This window comes from Acomys minous (genome assembly GCF_964271855.1).
Source record: "Acomys minous genome assembly, chromosome: 17".
NCBI classification, from domain to species: Eukaryota; Metazoa; Chordata; class Mammalia; order Rodentia; family Muridae; genus Acomys; species Acomys minous.
The window spans coordinates 81324-97946 of NC_140500.1; the positions used below are offsets into that span (position 1 = coordinate 81324).

The 16623-nt window shown below is 39.1% G+C and overlaps 2 protein-coding genes across 2 annotated transcripts in view; both read left to right on the forward strand.

Annotated features, from left to right (window-relative positions):
* The window catches only part of LOC311588808 (vomeronasal type-2 receptor 116-like), a gene marked incomplete at both ends in the record, with an annotated part of 58585 nt that overhangs the window by 9671 nt on the left and 32291 nt on the right, over nucleotides 1-16623 (forward strand). The window lies entirely within an intron of this gene.
* LOC311588281 (vomeronasal type-2 receptor 116-like) lies at nucleotides 12-16225 on the forward strand (the record flags this gene model as incomplete). The annotated part of the gene is made up of 5 exons (XM_084765807.1): nucleotides 12-52; nucleotides 2866-3565; nucleotides 7547-7744; nucleotides 8813-8936; nucleotides 15309-16225. 5 exons carry the CDS (start codon nucleotides 12-14, stop codon nucleotides 16223-16225), a joined length of 1980 nt encoding a protein of 659 aa, XP_084621933.1.

Sequence of the window (16623 nt, forward strand, 5' to 3'; positions counted from 1 at the left end):
GTGAGGCGCCAATGTCTGTCTTTGCTCTGGCAAGTCCAGGGTTGGATTTCTGGTACTGGAGGCAGAATCTCCATTCACTTTATCTCAGGCAACTAATCAGGATTTAAAGAAGAATGATGGGAGGGAGCCCAGAGTTCCTTCTCTAGGCACTGGCTGTACTGCAGCTAAGGAGGAGAACTCAAACTGACCACAAGTGTCCTACATGCAGGGCTGTAAATGCAGATTTTAGCAAAGAAAACTGAGAGGGTCATTAAAGGAGGCTCTTTGTTCTATATATAAGCTCTTTTGTGGAGATATCTGGAAAGATCAAGTATGCCTGTTTGTACATGATGGCTATTGGGGAACACTGAGTCTATTCTCTTATTTCTGAATCCATGGTGAAATACTAAGAATGAAATAGAAAATAGACAACACACACACATACACAGATATGCAGACACACATGCACGAACACACACATAGACACAGACACACACACACACACACACACACACACACACACACACACACACACACATCCAGGAAAAATGTAGTTGAAGTTAAACATCTTAATTTCAATTCCATTTTTTGTTGTTCACCATATTTATACTTCTAAGAAAAGGAATTGCCTCATAGTAAAAAAAAAAAAAGGCAATTAATAAAAAAAATAGATAAATTCTAAAACACAACAGGTTACATGTCTTAAAATTAAATTTTTCTTCTCTATGTATCCATTACATAAGATCATAGTGAGTTCAGAATGACAAAGTTTGACAAGAAATAAAGCTTAACAGGGTCTAAGTTACAAGAATATGTGTCTTTTCCATTAGGACCAACCTAGCTACACAATCTCTAGTTTTCTCTTAGCTTATAGTAAATTTAGGACAATAATTTTATCTTTTTTCATTCCAAGAAAGAAAGTAAACTTAAAATGACAGCATATAATACCATAAGGTGACAGGGTATAAGGGATTATAACAGAACAGTTTGTACATTCAGACATTAGGGTTTATACTTAATTTAGACATGTTCAGGTATCTCCATCATAGTTTTGGTTCATGGAAAGGTTAAACCAACTTGCCCATATTTATGATGTATACCAAGATACATGGTGCCATATGGAGTGAAAGCTTATCTGAGGCCACAATTCTGCTTCAAGTCTGTTCCCTAGTGAGGCATCTAGAAGACCTCAAAGGTATTTATTGACCCAAAATTTTGGAATATTTAAAACAATTTAACTTTTAAAATTGTTTGAATCGAATCAGGAATTTCATTATCTGGAATTAGTTCATCTGAACAGCAGTACGTCTTTCAGTAAAATAATGTACTCAGTTTGATCATAGTTTGTCAATACCCTGGAAGATAAGATGCAGCAGTGCACAACTGACAGAATTGTCAGACATTGGAAGCAATTCTGGGGTACATTAAGATACAGACTTGTAGAATACCAGATCCCTTCCAGAGAGTTCTCATGCCTACTGAACGTCAACAAAAGGCTCTTGACATAACATCTGAGGAAAGATTTCTAGGGTGCATCATGGTACTGACATTGCAAATTGATAGCTTCTTTCTAGAAATCTCATATGCCCATTTAACTCATTTAACAGAATGACTAAGAAGCTGGAAGCAATTCTTTGGGTGCATCCTGGTACGGACTTTGTTAAATACCAGGTCACATCCTAGAAAGCTCACATGCCTAACTATCTTCTTTAAGAGAATGGCTCTTGCAAGTGACATGTGGGAGTAGGAGTCAAGGACCCTATGTTGACATTACAGATGTCTAAAAATGTAAAATAGGTACACTCTAATTAATCACGTTGTTGCAGTCTCTTTGCTTACAATGCGAACCCCAAGATTGTGTACTGGAAAAACCTGCTCTTAGTGTAGTGCTGCTCACCCCTTTTACATGTTCTTTAATCCAAGAGTTTTCTGGAAACAAGATTAAATTATGTCAACAACAGGTTAGGACGCAGAGCTAGCAACCAGTTGGCAGGGAGTGAACATAGAAAAAAAGCATAGAGAATGGGTCAGGACAAAATATGCTCAACTCTTCCAAGGAAAAGAGGACTTGAGGAATCAGGGCACAGAGAGATGGGGGAGCAGATTGATCTGGATATTTTACAGAGACACATTGAGAAGAGGACAAGATAGACACAGGTGAAGATAAATGGAGCCAGAGAATGAGCATGAAGACTACAAGAGATTGCTAGAGTCAGTTTGAGGCCAAGCAGAGCAATTCAGTGAGAGGACAACAGAGAAGCTAGATTGAATCAGTCATCATGGAAAGGAGTTTGAGCCAGAACACCTGAAAGAATTCAGAAAGAGCCAGAAAGAATTCAGAATGAAGAATAAAAGTGAGCTTATTCAGCAGGGAGACTCAGAGGTTGAAATAATTCTAGGCCTAACTAACACAGTGTGAAGTCTAGAGGTTTTAAATACTAGGCCTAGGTTACTAGGACTACAATTACTTCAGGTGAACAACAAAATATTTTAATGTCAGGTACCTAAAAAAAATATAAATGTACTTGATATATCCACATTTCCAGTACTTGAAATTGAGAGGAAGGAGAGGTGGATGAGACCTGCTAGAGTATTTAAACTGGAGACTTGTCTGCAATTTTTGTGGAAAACATTGTAATGGATTTGTATATAAAAAATTACAATCCCATTCTCATCAGGACTGTTTCCATGTGTTGATTCAAGACTGAGCTTGTGTTTGATGCCAGTGTTCTTTCTCCGGTTTCCCATTGTGTTTTCTCTTCAGCTCACTTTTGGGCCTTTCGATTCTACCTTGAATGACCAAGGTCAGTTTCCTTCTCTCTATCAGTTGGCTCCCAAGGACACACATCTCTCACTTGCCATAGTCTCTTTGCTGCTTCATTTCAGCTGGTCCTGGGTTGGTCTGATCCTCCAAGATGACCACAAAGGGACTCAGTTTCTGTCAGAATTGAGAGAAAATATGGACAATGGTAGCATCTGTATTGACTTTGTGAATATTATCCCTGCCACTTCATATATAGACTCCAATAACTTGGAGGAAAACCTGGAGGTCATTCTGAAATCATCAGCAAATGTGATAGTTATTTATGGGAACATTGTTTCTTCACAAGGCTTAATGTTTCACATTGCAAAACTCTTAGTGACATGGAAAGTCTGGGTCTTGAACTTTCCATGGGATGTTGACAACCATTATGATTATTTCATGGTAGGCTCACTTCATGGGAGTCTCATATTTTCACACCACCATGAAGAGATGGTTGGATTTACCAATTTTCTTCACACACTTACTCCCTACAAATACCCAGAAGACACGTTTCTTCCTAAGTTTTGGGCTTTATTCTTCAACTGCTCATTTTATGGGTTTCGTTGTCAAATTTTGGAGAACTGCCAACCAAATGCTTCTTTGGAGTTATTGCCCAGACATATTTTTGACACAGCCATGAGTGAGGAGAGTTATAATATATACAATGCAGTGTATGCTGTGGCCTACAGCCTTCATGAGATGAGTCTTCAACAAATACAGATACAGCAATATGCTAATGGAGAAGAAATGGTATTCTTCCACTGGAGGGTAATATTCTTTCCTGTGTGTTTTAATACCAGCACTGTGACTTTTTTATTATTTTTCTATGACACTCCAATTGGGCAGCATAAGTTGTGGATCATAAGCATAGTTGATTCCCTGTCTGAAGGTCAATGCAAACTCATGTGTAAGTGTCCTTTATAAAAGGCATGGCAAAAAATAGGGAAAATCAATATTAAATTCATATAACAAGTTGCCTCACAATTCTATTCATAATCTTTTTTGTATGAAAAGTTGAGATTTTTCATATATGTTTACAAATACCTTGGCCATACAGTTAGGCTCTTCTCTTACTAGCTCATAACTTAAAATAATCTATTTATACTAATCTACATTCTGTCACATAGCTGCTTATCTCTGCTCAGGTACCATACATCTCTACTCCCCACATCTTCACCAAAAAAAATCTTTCACACCAGGATATCTCACAATACTTTCAGTCTAACGATGTCCCACCTCTATTCTATGCTTTCCTGTAGTCCATAGTTATTTATCTACAGGTTTTCTATCCACAAAATAAGCAAGATCTTCTCTCTACATTACCCTTTTTATGTGCAATAAAAAGCTTTTCTCTTCTAATAATCAACTATATACAATAAGAACAACCCAGAGAAAATCAGGTAAGATCACAGGGTCAAGTCCTTATTTATTTGAAGAAAGTGGTCTACTACCTATTCTATCATTTTTAATTAATTTATTCATATTATATCTCAACTGTTATCCCATCTGTTGTATCCTCCCATTCCTCCCTTCCTCCTGCTTTCACCCTATTTCCCTCCCTTATGTCTGTGACTGGGTACCTCTCTCAGTATATGCTCAAAGGGTATCAAGTCTCTACCTGGGAGCCTGCTATCCTTCCTCTGAGTGTGACCAGGCCTCCTCATCAAGAGGACGTGTTCAAATATGGGGCACCAGAGTTCTTGTGAAAGTCAGTCCCCGCTCTCCACTCAACTGTGGAGAATGTCCCGTCCATTAGCTAGATCTGGGTAGGGGTTCGATGTTTACTGTATATATTGTCCTTGGTTGTTGCCATAGTTATTATTATTGCTCTTATTTAACAACCTAAAATTTTTGGCCTAAAAATTTCTTCCTAAAATCTAAATAATTTAAGACTAATTTGAAGTCTGTAACTGTCAAGTCTTTGACCCCATCAAGGTTTGAGAACAAAATATTACCTTAGTATGTAAGAAGTATAAGCAAGGAGTTTACAAAATAGAGAATTGACAGACAGCTGACTGCCTTGATAGTCACCCAGAATTTATGTATAGTGTTAAAACACAATCTTCAGCCTTCTAAGACAGAATATCTGACAGACATATTTCTGAAGCAAGAATCAGGAAGGACTTGCTTACCCTGTCTTGACAGAGCGTAGCAGTTGACTTTGCCTGTGTCCAAGTTCTGCCCATTGTCTGCTGATGGAGTAAGTACATTTCTTTGCTCAGTTGCAACTTGCCATTTTTTAAGCAAACTCCTAAGGAAGATTCTTCAATGTTCATCATCTTCTTTCATGTCAAAGTGGGTGCTGCCAGCAACTGAGATATCTCATTATCAGAAAATCCATAAAATAATAAAACATTTTTAAATGCAATTTATGCCTGGTCTCTGAGCCCTTTGAAGACCATCTGTATATTTGCACATATTTATATAATGCTTAATAATTATCTACCTTTCTCTAGTATATATGAATACACAAATGGTTCTTCCTAGTTACTTACTATGAGTTTAGCCTAGGATATATATTTATGTGATGAGCTAAACTAGTATCTGACATGACCATGAATTTGATTGGCTATTAACTTGCATTACCTAATTATCCTAAAGAGTTTCTAATAGCAGCTTTTAGAAGGACTGGAAGTAAACCTTCTCTTTATGAATCAATTGTATAGATCCAATATGTTACATAAAAGTTGAAACATATGTGCATATGTGTATCAAAATAACTTTAATTTTTATCAATATACAATAATCTATACCAAAGTATCAAAAGTAACCATAGTTCAGTATCAAGGTACAAAATTCCAGACTATTATAAACAATAATAACCTTATTTTATATCAACAAAGAAAATATTAGAGCAGTGTTAGATTATCAGTTCATAAAATGATTTTTGGTTTAAGAGGAGATTCAATAATCTACCCTTTTTTTCCTATTAATCCTATATTATTCCTAAATCCTGACCCCATTGCTTCTGAACACCTTTCCCAGTACCTAATGAAAGAAAGGATAGAGAAAAGGAAAGATAAATCCATGAGTCTGTTTCTCTACCTTGTCTTTTCCCCAATCAAGACCATTAATAACTTGTAACTAAATCCTTTTAATGATAAGATTCCATCAGCACTAAAACACAAATTTAAATGTTTAGTTTAGTTTTGGGGTTTTTTGTTTGTTTGTTTGTTTGTTTGTTTGTTTGTTTGTTTGTTTTTGAGCCACTTGACTGAGTCAGGATTTTGTGTGTGTGTGTGTGTCTTCCTGTGTATGAACTTGTACCCAGCTTCCTGTGCTATGCTATGCTTGGTCATGCACAGCTGTCCTTCTCTGACACACAGGTCAAGCCTTAAAGGGCTAAGCCTCCTGCCATGGCCTACCAGATAGGAAGGGGTGGTCCTGCAATGTTGTCAGCTGTTTGTGGGCTTCTCAATGGGATCCCTGCTGCTCTGCTGGCTGCTCCAGATAATGTGGACTCTGCTGGCTGTGACTGGACTTGCTGGAGAGACTGCTGCACAGCTCTGACCACTACCCACTGAGCCATGTGTTCACAGACCACCTCCAATAAGACGGCAGCTTTTAAAAATTGGATAACCAGGAGCTTTGTTTAAAGAGGCTGAGTTCTGCTTCACCTCTCTGCAATTTGCTGCTCCTTTCCAGTTTTTTAGTTAGAAAATTCTTGTTTCCAGCTGTTTTTTCTGGACCTATTTGTGCCACTATTTTCAGAAGCTTATTGTCTTCAGGCTACTTTTAAAAAACATAGCTTTGAAGCTTTTTTGCAGGGGGGGGTTGTGAGGGTGGTGAGCTTTCTCTCTCTGTCCTGGACTTTTAGCAAGTTAGTTTGGATTTTATGTCCCATGAACGGTATGTCATTATGTTGTGGGGGGGGGGGGTCCCAGGGCCAATGCTGTGGAAATAAGCACTCAGACTTAAAATGTATTTACACGTTTCTGGCCATATAGCTTGGCTCTTCTCTGACTAAGTCATAACTTAAATTAATCTATTTACACTCATCTATATTCTGCCATGGTCTGCTTACCTCTGCTCAGGTATCAAGCATCTTTCCTCACATCTTCACCATTCAATCTTTAATATCTAGATATCCCAGAATCCTTTCTGGCTGCCAGATGTCCACCTTCAATTCTATCTTTTTCTATAGGTCGTTTGTACTTTTAGTGACAGGTGTTGAATTGTACAAAACAAAAGGTATTCTTTATACATTTAGGACTTTTCTAAAAAACCCAGAAATAATTTTCTCAGGAAAAGATATAAAATGTGTCATAATGCAGGATGTCCTCAAAATGCAACATGCAGAGGATAAAACTTGAACAACACAGAACAACAGTGATAACAGCATTGGGCTCTGCTTTGTGCAAATGGTGACTGATTTATTAAATAAACAGAATGAGCTAATTAGCCAGAAAGCTATAATATAAATACAGGTGTTTTGGAAGCGTTACGGGAGCAGGAAGGGAAGGAGAGAGGGTAGACAGGTAAGGAAAAGGAGAGTCCTAGAACCAAACTGTCCAGTTGATATAGTGAATCTCAGAGAGAGGGGAAGCCCCGCCCCTATGTAGAGGGATGGCCCTGCCAGCCACAGCCTGCAGCAGGACCTAACAATGACAAACAGCTGTGCTGGCTTCATGACTTTCATCATTTCCAGTGGATGTGGTTGTGCCAACTGAGATGACTTTAAAAATGTTTCCAGTATCTCATGTACTTCAATATATATTCCTGCATCTCTTCTAGCTCCTCCATTTCCTAAAGAACACCCTACAGAAAGATCGTGTGAGAGGTCACATCATATTGGATGGGAGAAGAGACTTAGATTCAGAGTATGACATTTTCAATATTTGGAATTTTCCAAAGGGCATGGGATTAAAGGTCAAAGTAGGAACATTTTCTCTGAATGCGCCCCAGGGTCAGCAGTTCTCTTTATCTGAGGAGATGATTCAATGGCCGATGCAATTTACAAAGGTGGGTTGTGACATATCTCACTGCCTTGACCTTTCATAAAAGTAAATATAACTCTCAGGAAAATAATCCTTGGAGATCCATTTCATACCAATCAAAATACAACCACCAATAATAAATTAATCACAGGATGTCCAACATAGACTAGTTTCTCATTCCCTGACTCGCATCAATGGTTTTTTATCAGTTTTGAAAAGTTTTTCCTAAATTTTTATTAATACTTGCACAGTTCTTATGAATACAGTGTCTGTTAGATTTCAGTCACTGCCTCAAAACACTGATAAAATGTTTATTTTTGTCATCCAGATGAATAAATTTCGGTGAGGGTAAAATGGCATTTTTGTTTTCTCCGTTTTCAATAGGTAGGATAGCATGTTGTGTGTATGAGTGTGTGTGTGTTAGTGTGTGTGTGTGTGTGTGTGTGATACTTGCTTTGCTGCATCAGATAGTTGACAAAATCAAGTAAAGGAAATACAGTTTTGATTTAGATGACACTGTGAGCATGTATTTATATGTTAGTGCAGGGAGAATATTTTAGGAGTCAGAGGAGGTGATTACATCATAGTCAGAGACCAAAGAATATGGCTTCTCCCTTCTATCTTTTTTTCATTCTGTCAGTCACAGTAGACAGTGAAATACTGATGCCCATTTTCCACCTCAAGTAAATATCTCATAAAACTCCTTACAGATGCATAACATTTGTTTCCATGATGAACCCAAACAATGCAAAGATGTCAATGAACTTTGCCAACCATATAGAGTATAAAAGTCCCCACTACTAACCAGTAAGTACAGAGACAGGTTCGCCAAAAAACATACTGCAACCTTCTAGAACACTACTCTAACGACTTACTCTTAACAGTGGCTTGATTGTATAGGACCAAGTCTTAAGCATGTGTCCTATGCAGAATCAAAGCTGCTGCCAAAATTAAAAACACCAAAATACATTACCTCCATTTGTCAGTGTAAGCATTGGGTAAATAACTATTTGATGATACTCAGAAATTCTCTATTTACTCTAAATTTTCACAAAAGTCCAGAGCATTTTCTAATAGCTGTTATTTCTCTCAGATCCCTCAGTCTGTGTGCAGTGAGAGCTGTAGGCCTGGATTCAGGAAAGCTGCCCAGGAAGGCAGAGCTGCCTGCTGCTTTGATTGTATTCCTTGTGCAAACAATGAGATTTCCAATGAGACAGGTAAAATCTTGTTTACAGAGAACTCTCAGACTTGATCACAGGAGTCTGCAATACTTCAGCAAAAGGAGAGGGATGGGAGAGAAGTAAGAGATAAACTTTTGTTCCTTGGCTATAAAATTTGAGCATTGCTGTTACTTTTCTTTCCTTTGAAGAGACACAGCCTAGACACTGAAATCATCTTGACTTACATTGTTGCTCCACTGCAGACACTGTCCCTCAGGTGACCTGTTTTGCACTAAAATTAGCAGTCTGCTTCATTTCACCAAGAACACAGTGTTTGTCACAACATTTCTTTATGTTTTCACACCATGCTCAATCACACGTAGTATTCTTCTAAGGCTTGGATTTCTCACATTCTCTTTCTGATTATTCCCTGTACAAGTTTGTATTGTTTTACACCATAGGTGACTGAAGAGTTGTATTTATTTCCCTATTTCTTATAATTTATTTCATCATGATTAAGTTTCATTTGTTTAACTGAAGATAGATTTCCTATAGTCTGCTCTTTTTTAATCTGTCTCCCTTTTATTAAACATAGACTTTTCTCTCATACAACATAATCTGCATATATTTTCCTCTCCATACACTTCTCCCAGTTCCTTTCCATCTCCTTTTTTTTTTTAATCAGGAAGGCACTCCTTATCTGTCTCTCAGAAAAGAATAGGATTTAAAATTTTTATTATACTTTATTCAGATTATATTCTGATTGATTCCCACTCTATTGCATCTTCCTATTTCCACTCTCACTCCCTCTTCTCTCTTCTTCCCCTCGAATAGACTTCTGACAGAAGGAGATCCTTCCCCACTATATGACTATAGCCTATCAGTTCTCATCCAGATAGCTTGCTTGCCCTGCCTTTGTGTGCCTGCAGTACCTTCCCACCTAGGGGAAGTGATCAAATTGAGGGTAACAGAGTTCATCTCTGAGGCAATCCCCACTCTCCACACAACCATGGAGAATGGGCTGTGCATTGGTTATATCAGAACAGGGAGTCTAAGTTCACTGTAATGCATTGTCCTTTGTTGGTGCATCAGTTTGTACAGGTTCCCCAGGTCCAGATCTGCCAGCCTTGATGGTCTCTTTGTGGGGTCCCTGAACCTTCTTAGTCCTTTCATCCACCCATTCTTCCATACCACCCAGAGTCCAGAAGTGAGGTCTAGCATCTGTCCTGATGCCCCAGCTGGATGGAGTTTCTCAGAAGACTTCTATGTTGGGAAAATATCCACCTATTCTAAGTATATAGAAATATAACATAACAAAACAAACTAAAATGTAATAAGTTAAAAAACAAAATCATCATATTGAAGTTGCAGAAGAGAACACAACCAAAAAATAAAATCCCAAGTGAGTGCACAAGAATCAGAGACTCACTTGTTTACACATTCAGGAGTCCCATAAAAGTACTAAACAGGAAGATATAGTGTATACACAGGGAACCTAGTCCAGACCTGTGTTGGCTTGTGATTCCTGCTTTAGTTTCTGTGTGTTCACATAAGAGTTGCATAGTTGTTTTTAGACAATCATGTTCTTCTGGTGTCCTCTTTTCCGTCTATCTCCCCTACTCCTTCTGTTCCATCTTTTATTAGGTTCCATAGTCCTGAGAGGAATGGATAAAGACCTCTCACTTTAGCTGTGTGTTCCAAAGTTCTCGCTCTCTCCCCTCCTTCCTTCCCTGTCTCTGTCTTTCTGTCTTTGTCTCTCTGTCTCTGTTTCTGTCTCTGTCTCTGTCTCTGTCTCTGTCTCTCTGTCTCTGTCTCTCTCTCTCTCTCCGTCTCTCTCTGTGTCTCTCTCTGTCTCTCTGTCTCTCTCTGTCTCTCTGTCTCTGTCTCTCTCTCTCTGTCTCTCTCTGTCTCTCTCTCTGTCTCTCTCTCTCTGTCTCTCTCTCTGTCTCTCTGTCTCTCTCTCTCTGTCTCTCTCTGTCTCTGTCTCTCTCTCTGTCTCTCTGTCTCTCTCTCTCTCTCTCTCTCTCTCTCTCTCTCTGTCTCTCCAATATCTGGATGTGGGTCTCTGTGTTTGTTACCTTCTTCTGCAGTAGGAATGGAGGGGCCACTGTGATGATGGATGAATAAGACTCTGATTTATAAGTATGTTGGAATATAATTAAGAGCCATTTTTGAGACCAGTAATTTCACTTTTATTCAAAATCTCTGGGTTGTCTAGTCTCTGGTTGTTGGTTGCTCAAGTAGCTTCAGGAATGGGTTCCATCTCATGGAGTAGACCTTGCATCAAATCAGATATGGATTGATTACCACCTCAAGGTTTGTGCCACCTTAACCTTGGCATATTTTGCAGGCAGGACTAAATGTAGGTCCAAAGTTTTATGGTTGGGTTGGTGTTGATGCTCAACTTTTGGCAGCCTATAGAGTGCCTCTCTGTGTCACAGCAAAGGAACATGGGTTTGAGGGTAACATGTAGCACCATTTTGATCTCTCCATGTTCAATGTGTTGTGTTGTGTTGTCTTCAGCAATGGGGGCTTACTGTCAGTTTTTGCAGATCTACCTATTGTCTTGGAAAAACCCTGGGTTTTAGAGGATTTTCATAGCACCTTTTTATCCAACAAATCAAATTCATGAAAACTATACCCAGGCCTGGAAGCTGAATTTGTTAACAAGAGATGGATACTTGGGATTATCTCTCCCTCATTATATGGAGTCTTTGTTATGATCACCTTCATATATAATAGGAAGTTTCCACTGCATTAGGTTTTGACATTGCCCCTCAAATGCCCCTCATTTCTAGCTTCCTTTGTTCTCATGCCCTCCATCAATCCCATCTCATCTCCTCTTTCCTATCTGTCCCTCCTATTTCATACCCTCTGGATCAAGTCCCCCCATAAAAATATTCTATTTCCTCCCCACACACATCAGGACCGTGTGTATCCTCTTCTACTGAGTCTGGGCAAGGCAGCCACACCAGACTGAAGTTATCAAAAAGCAGGCCAAATAGGCCATACCAGAGACAACTCCTGCTCCCCTTACTAGGGGACCCCTATAAAGACTAAGCTGCCAATTGGGTACATGTATGTAGGTGGCCTAGGTCCAGTGCAGGCATGGTCATTGATTGAGGCTTTAGTTTCTATCTGACCCCGTGGACCTAGGTTATTTGACCCTGTGTATATTCTTATGGCATTCTTATTCCTTCCAGATCTTTCTATCCTAACCCCTACTTTTCCACAAGGCTTTCTGTGCTCAGTTTAATGTTTGTTTGTGAGTCTCAGCACCTGTTTTGTCCTGCTGCTGTATGGCACCTCTCCAAGGACAGCTGTGCTAGGCTCCCATCTGCAAGCATAGCAGAATATCATTAATAGTGTCAGGGGTAAGCTTCTTCCCATGAAGTGAGTCTCAGGTTGTGCTAGGCATTGGTTGGACATTGCCTCACTCTCTGCTCCAACTTTGTCACTGCATATCCTATCGGCAGAGCAAACCTGGTGTAAAGTTTTGGTGGGTGAATTGTTGTTTCTCTCCCTCCACCAGAAGTCCTGTCTAGACAGAAGGTAGCCTCTTCAGTCTCCATGAATCTTGATAACTAGGAGTCTTAGCTAGAGTCACTCCCATATCCTCTCAGGAGCCTAAGCTGTCATAGGGCTCTAGCTTGTCTCAGTGATGCCCACCGCAGTTTCTCTTCTCTCTCCATGACATCTGGCTTCCCACCTTCACTTCCCCACATCAAATCTCCATCTTCAGTTTTCACCAAACTCTGTCTCCTGCCCTATTCCCTGTTTTCAACCAGATTAGTGCCCTATTCTATTTCTCCTTCTGAGTGAGATTCAAGCACCCTCCCTTTCCCCTCCTTCTTACTTAGCTTCTTATGGTCTATGAAATGTAGTATGTTTATCCTGCACTATGTGGCTAGAATGTGTTTATAAGTGAGTACATACCAAGCGTCTTTCTGGGTCTGGGTTACCTCACTAAGGATGATCTTTTCTAGTTCCACCCATTTGCCTGCAAATTCCATGGTTTCCTTGTTTTAAATAGTAGAGTATTATTCCATTGTGTAAGTGGACCACATTTCTATGATCCATTTTTAAGTTGAGGGATATCTGGATTATTTCCAGTTTCTTGCTATTAAGAACAAGGTTGCTGTAAACATAGCTGATCAAATGCCCTTGTTGTACAGTGGGTTATCTTTTGTGTGTATGCACAAGAGTGGTATAGCTGGGTCATGAGGTAGAACTGGTCCCAATTTTTTGATGAAGCACAAGTTTGGTTTCAAAAGTGCCTGTACATGTTGCACCTCCACCAGAAATGGATGAGGGTTCTCCCTGTTCCACATCAAGGTCACCATGTGCTGTCTCTTGAGTTTTATATTTTAGCCATTCTGACAGGTGTAAGATGAAACTCAGAGTAGTTTCTATAATGATTAATGATACTAAACACTTCCTTAATCTTCTCAGGGATTCAAGACTCCTCTGTTGAGAATTCTGTTTCATTCTGTACCCCATTTTTGATTGAGTTATTTGGTTGGTTAATGTTTAGTTTCTTGAGTTCTTTGTACATTTTGGACATTAGCCCACTGTCAGAGGCAGGATTGGTGAATATTCTTCCAATCTGCAGCCTACCTTCTTATTCAACATAAAAGTTTTTGAAGTCAAAAATAAAAATCAAAATTCTGAGGAATAGAATATTCAAAACTTTGTTTTGAATAACTAGAAATATTTCAATAGTTCTTTCTAAATATGTTAAACATACAATGCTATAGCTAAATGTGGCAACATATGATTAGTGAAGAATTTAAGGTTTAAAATGTGAGGGTATTTATTATCTCAAAATCATTCAGAGTATAAACTAAATTAGAGAAACAAAGGTATTTTTGAAAATAATTGAATATGGATCCAAAAATTGAAACATTTAAAAAAGAAATTTCAAAAAATACTAGCCATAATCTACAAAATACATATCCAGACTTGTACTCATTACATAATATTATGTCATAAAAGAAATGCTCAACCTCCTTAATCATCAGGGAAATGCAAATCAAAACAACTCTGATGTTCCATCTTACACCCATGAGAATGGCTAAGATCAAAAATTTAAGAGACACCACATGCTAGTGAGGATATGGGGAGAGAGGAACACTCCTTCATTGCTGGTGGGAATGCAAACTAGTACAGCCACTTTGGAAAGCTATCTGGTGCTATCTCAGAAAAATGGGAATAGGGCTTCCTCAAGACCCAGCTATTCCACTCCTTGGAATATACCCAGAAGATGCTCCAGCACACAACAAGAAAATTTGCTCAGTCTTATTCATAGCAGCCTTATTCATAATAATCAGTACATGGAAACAGCCTAAGTGACCCTCAGTAGAAGAATGAATAAAGAAACTGTGGTATATATACACTATGGAATACTATTCAGCTTTTAAAAACAAGGAATTTCCCAAATTTGTGGATAAATGGATTAAGCTAGGAATGATCATAATGAGTGAGTTAACTCAGACGCAGAAAGACTCAAATGGTATATACTCACTTATATCTGCATATTAGCCCAAGGGGCATGTCCCATAAAAGCCTTCACTTACCAGGAAACTGAGACAGAGGGGAGGACATCCTATTGGGACTCTAGATGAGAGAAGCATAGGAGAATGGCAAAGTAGAAGGATCCAGAGGGTCATAGAAACTTACAAGTAGAACATTATGATAGGCAGATTTGGGCCCAGGGGTTCTGCTCAATCTGAGGCACCAGCCAAGGACAATACAGGCCGTAAACTTTAAACCCCTACCCAGATCTAGCCAAGGGTCAGAACATTCTCCACAGTAAAGTGTAGAGTGGGATATGACTTTCTCACATACTCTGGTGCCTCATCTTTGACCATGTCCCCTGGAGGGGGAGACCTGGTGGCACTCAGAGGAAGGACAGCAGGTTACCAAGAAGAGACTTGATACCCTATGAGCATATACAGGGGGAGGTAATCCCCCTCAGGAACAGTCATAGGGGAGGGTAATAAGAGGAAAATAGGAGGGAGGGAGGAATGGGAGGATACAAAGGAGGGGATAACCATTGAGATGTAATAAGAATAAGTTAATAAAAAATAAAAAATAAAAATAAAAATAAACTATAAAAAAATAAAATGAAAATATACAATGTAATCTTAAATTATTCTTATGAACTATAAAACATATGCAAAAAAGTCACAAATTAAGAGAAAGGAAACATAAAAAGGAAAAGCATTGTGTTTCTTTGATTTTGTCAACATGGGCCAAGAGGGCTGGCTGTATTGATTTGAAGTGATTCATAGAGTAATTAAATATCTGCCTCTGAAACAATAAAGGAAGTCAATTCAGGAAGCATTTCAATGATCTAAGGCTGAATAGCAGCTTAAGTGAAAAGGAACACCTGAGGATTAAGTCAAAGTAACTTTCCTTTCTGAACAGATAAGGACCAATGTTTGAAGTGTCCAGAAAGTCATTATGCTAACTCAGAAAAGAACCATTGCCTCCAGAAATCTGTGAGCTTTTTGGCCTATGAACACCCCATGGGGATGGCTCTCACCACCACAGCACTGTTCTTAGCTGTACTCACAACTGTGGTACTTTTCATCTTTGTGAAGCACAGAGACACACCCATTGTCAAGGCCAATAATCGAACTCTCAGCTACACCCTGTTATTGACACTCATCGCCTGTTTCCTCAGTTCCCTGCTCTTCATTGGACAGCCCAACACAGCCACCTGCATCATGCAGCAGACAGCATTTGGAATTTTGTTCACTGTGGCTCTCTCCACAGTCTTAGCCAAAGCTATCACAGTGGTTCTTGCATTCAAGGTCACTGTTCCAGCTAGAATGGTGAGGTGGTTAATGGTATCAAGGGCCCCTAACTTCATCATTCCCATCTGCACACTGATCCAAACTGTTCTCTGTGCAGTTTGGCTGTTTACCTCTCCACCCTTCGTTGATCAAGATGCTCATGCTGAACATGGTCACATCATCATTGTGTGCAACAAGGGTTCAGAGGTTGCCTTCCACTGTGTCCTGGGATACCTCTGCTCCTTGGCACTTGGGACCTACAGCATGGCCTTCTTGTCCAGGAATCTTCCTGACACTTTCAACGAAGCCAAGTTCCTGTCATTCAGCATGCAGGTATTCTTCTGTGTCTGGGTCACCTTCCTCCCTGTCTACCACAGCACAAAGGGGAAGGTCATGGTGGCTATGGAAGCCTTCTCTATCTTGGCTTCCAGTACAGCTCTCCTTGGCTTGATCTTTGCCCCAAAATGTTACATCATTTTGTTAAGGCCAGATAAAAACTCCTGTTGTGACATTAGACACAAGAAGGAAAAGTCTTTTAAAATTTAGTTAAATATTTAGTTAAAAAATAAAATTAATCTTTGTTAGTAAATGTAACACAAGGATTGGAACTAGTGCCACACCGTTACAATTTTAAGATTCAAGAGTGATAGTATTTGATTATATGGGTATAATCCTTCATTAATTGTACTAAAGTGTCTTTATACTGGAAACACTAATTTTATTTTATGCTTGAGATTCATGTTATACTTTTTTAATATAATAGGAGTTTACTAAGCATCCTTTGTTGTCTTGCTGCCCCATTAGTAAAACAGTGTGGATAACTCATGAATATTTGCCTTCCTGTGTCTACAAAGGGCTGGTGGTAAAGATTTGTAACTGTGTCCAGCCATGCAATACTCATTTTGTCCTCCCATGATAAAAGATTAAATATCATGGGAATGTGG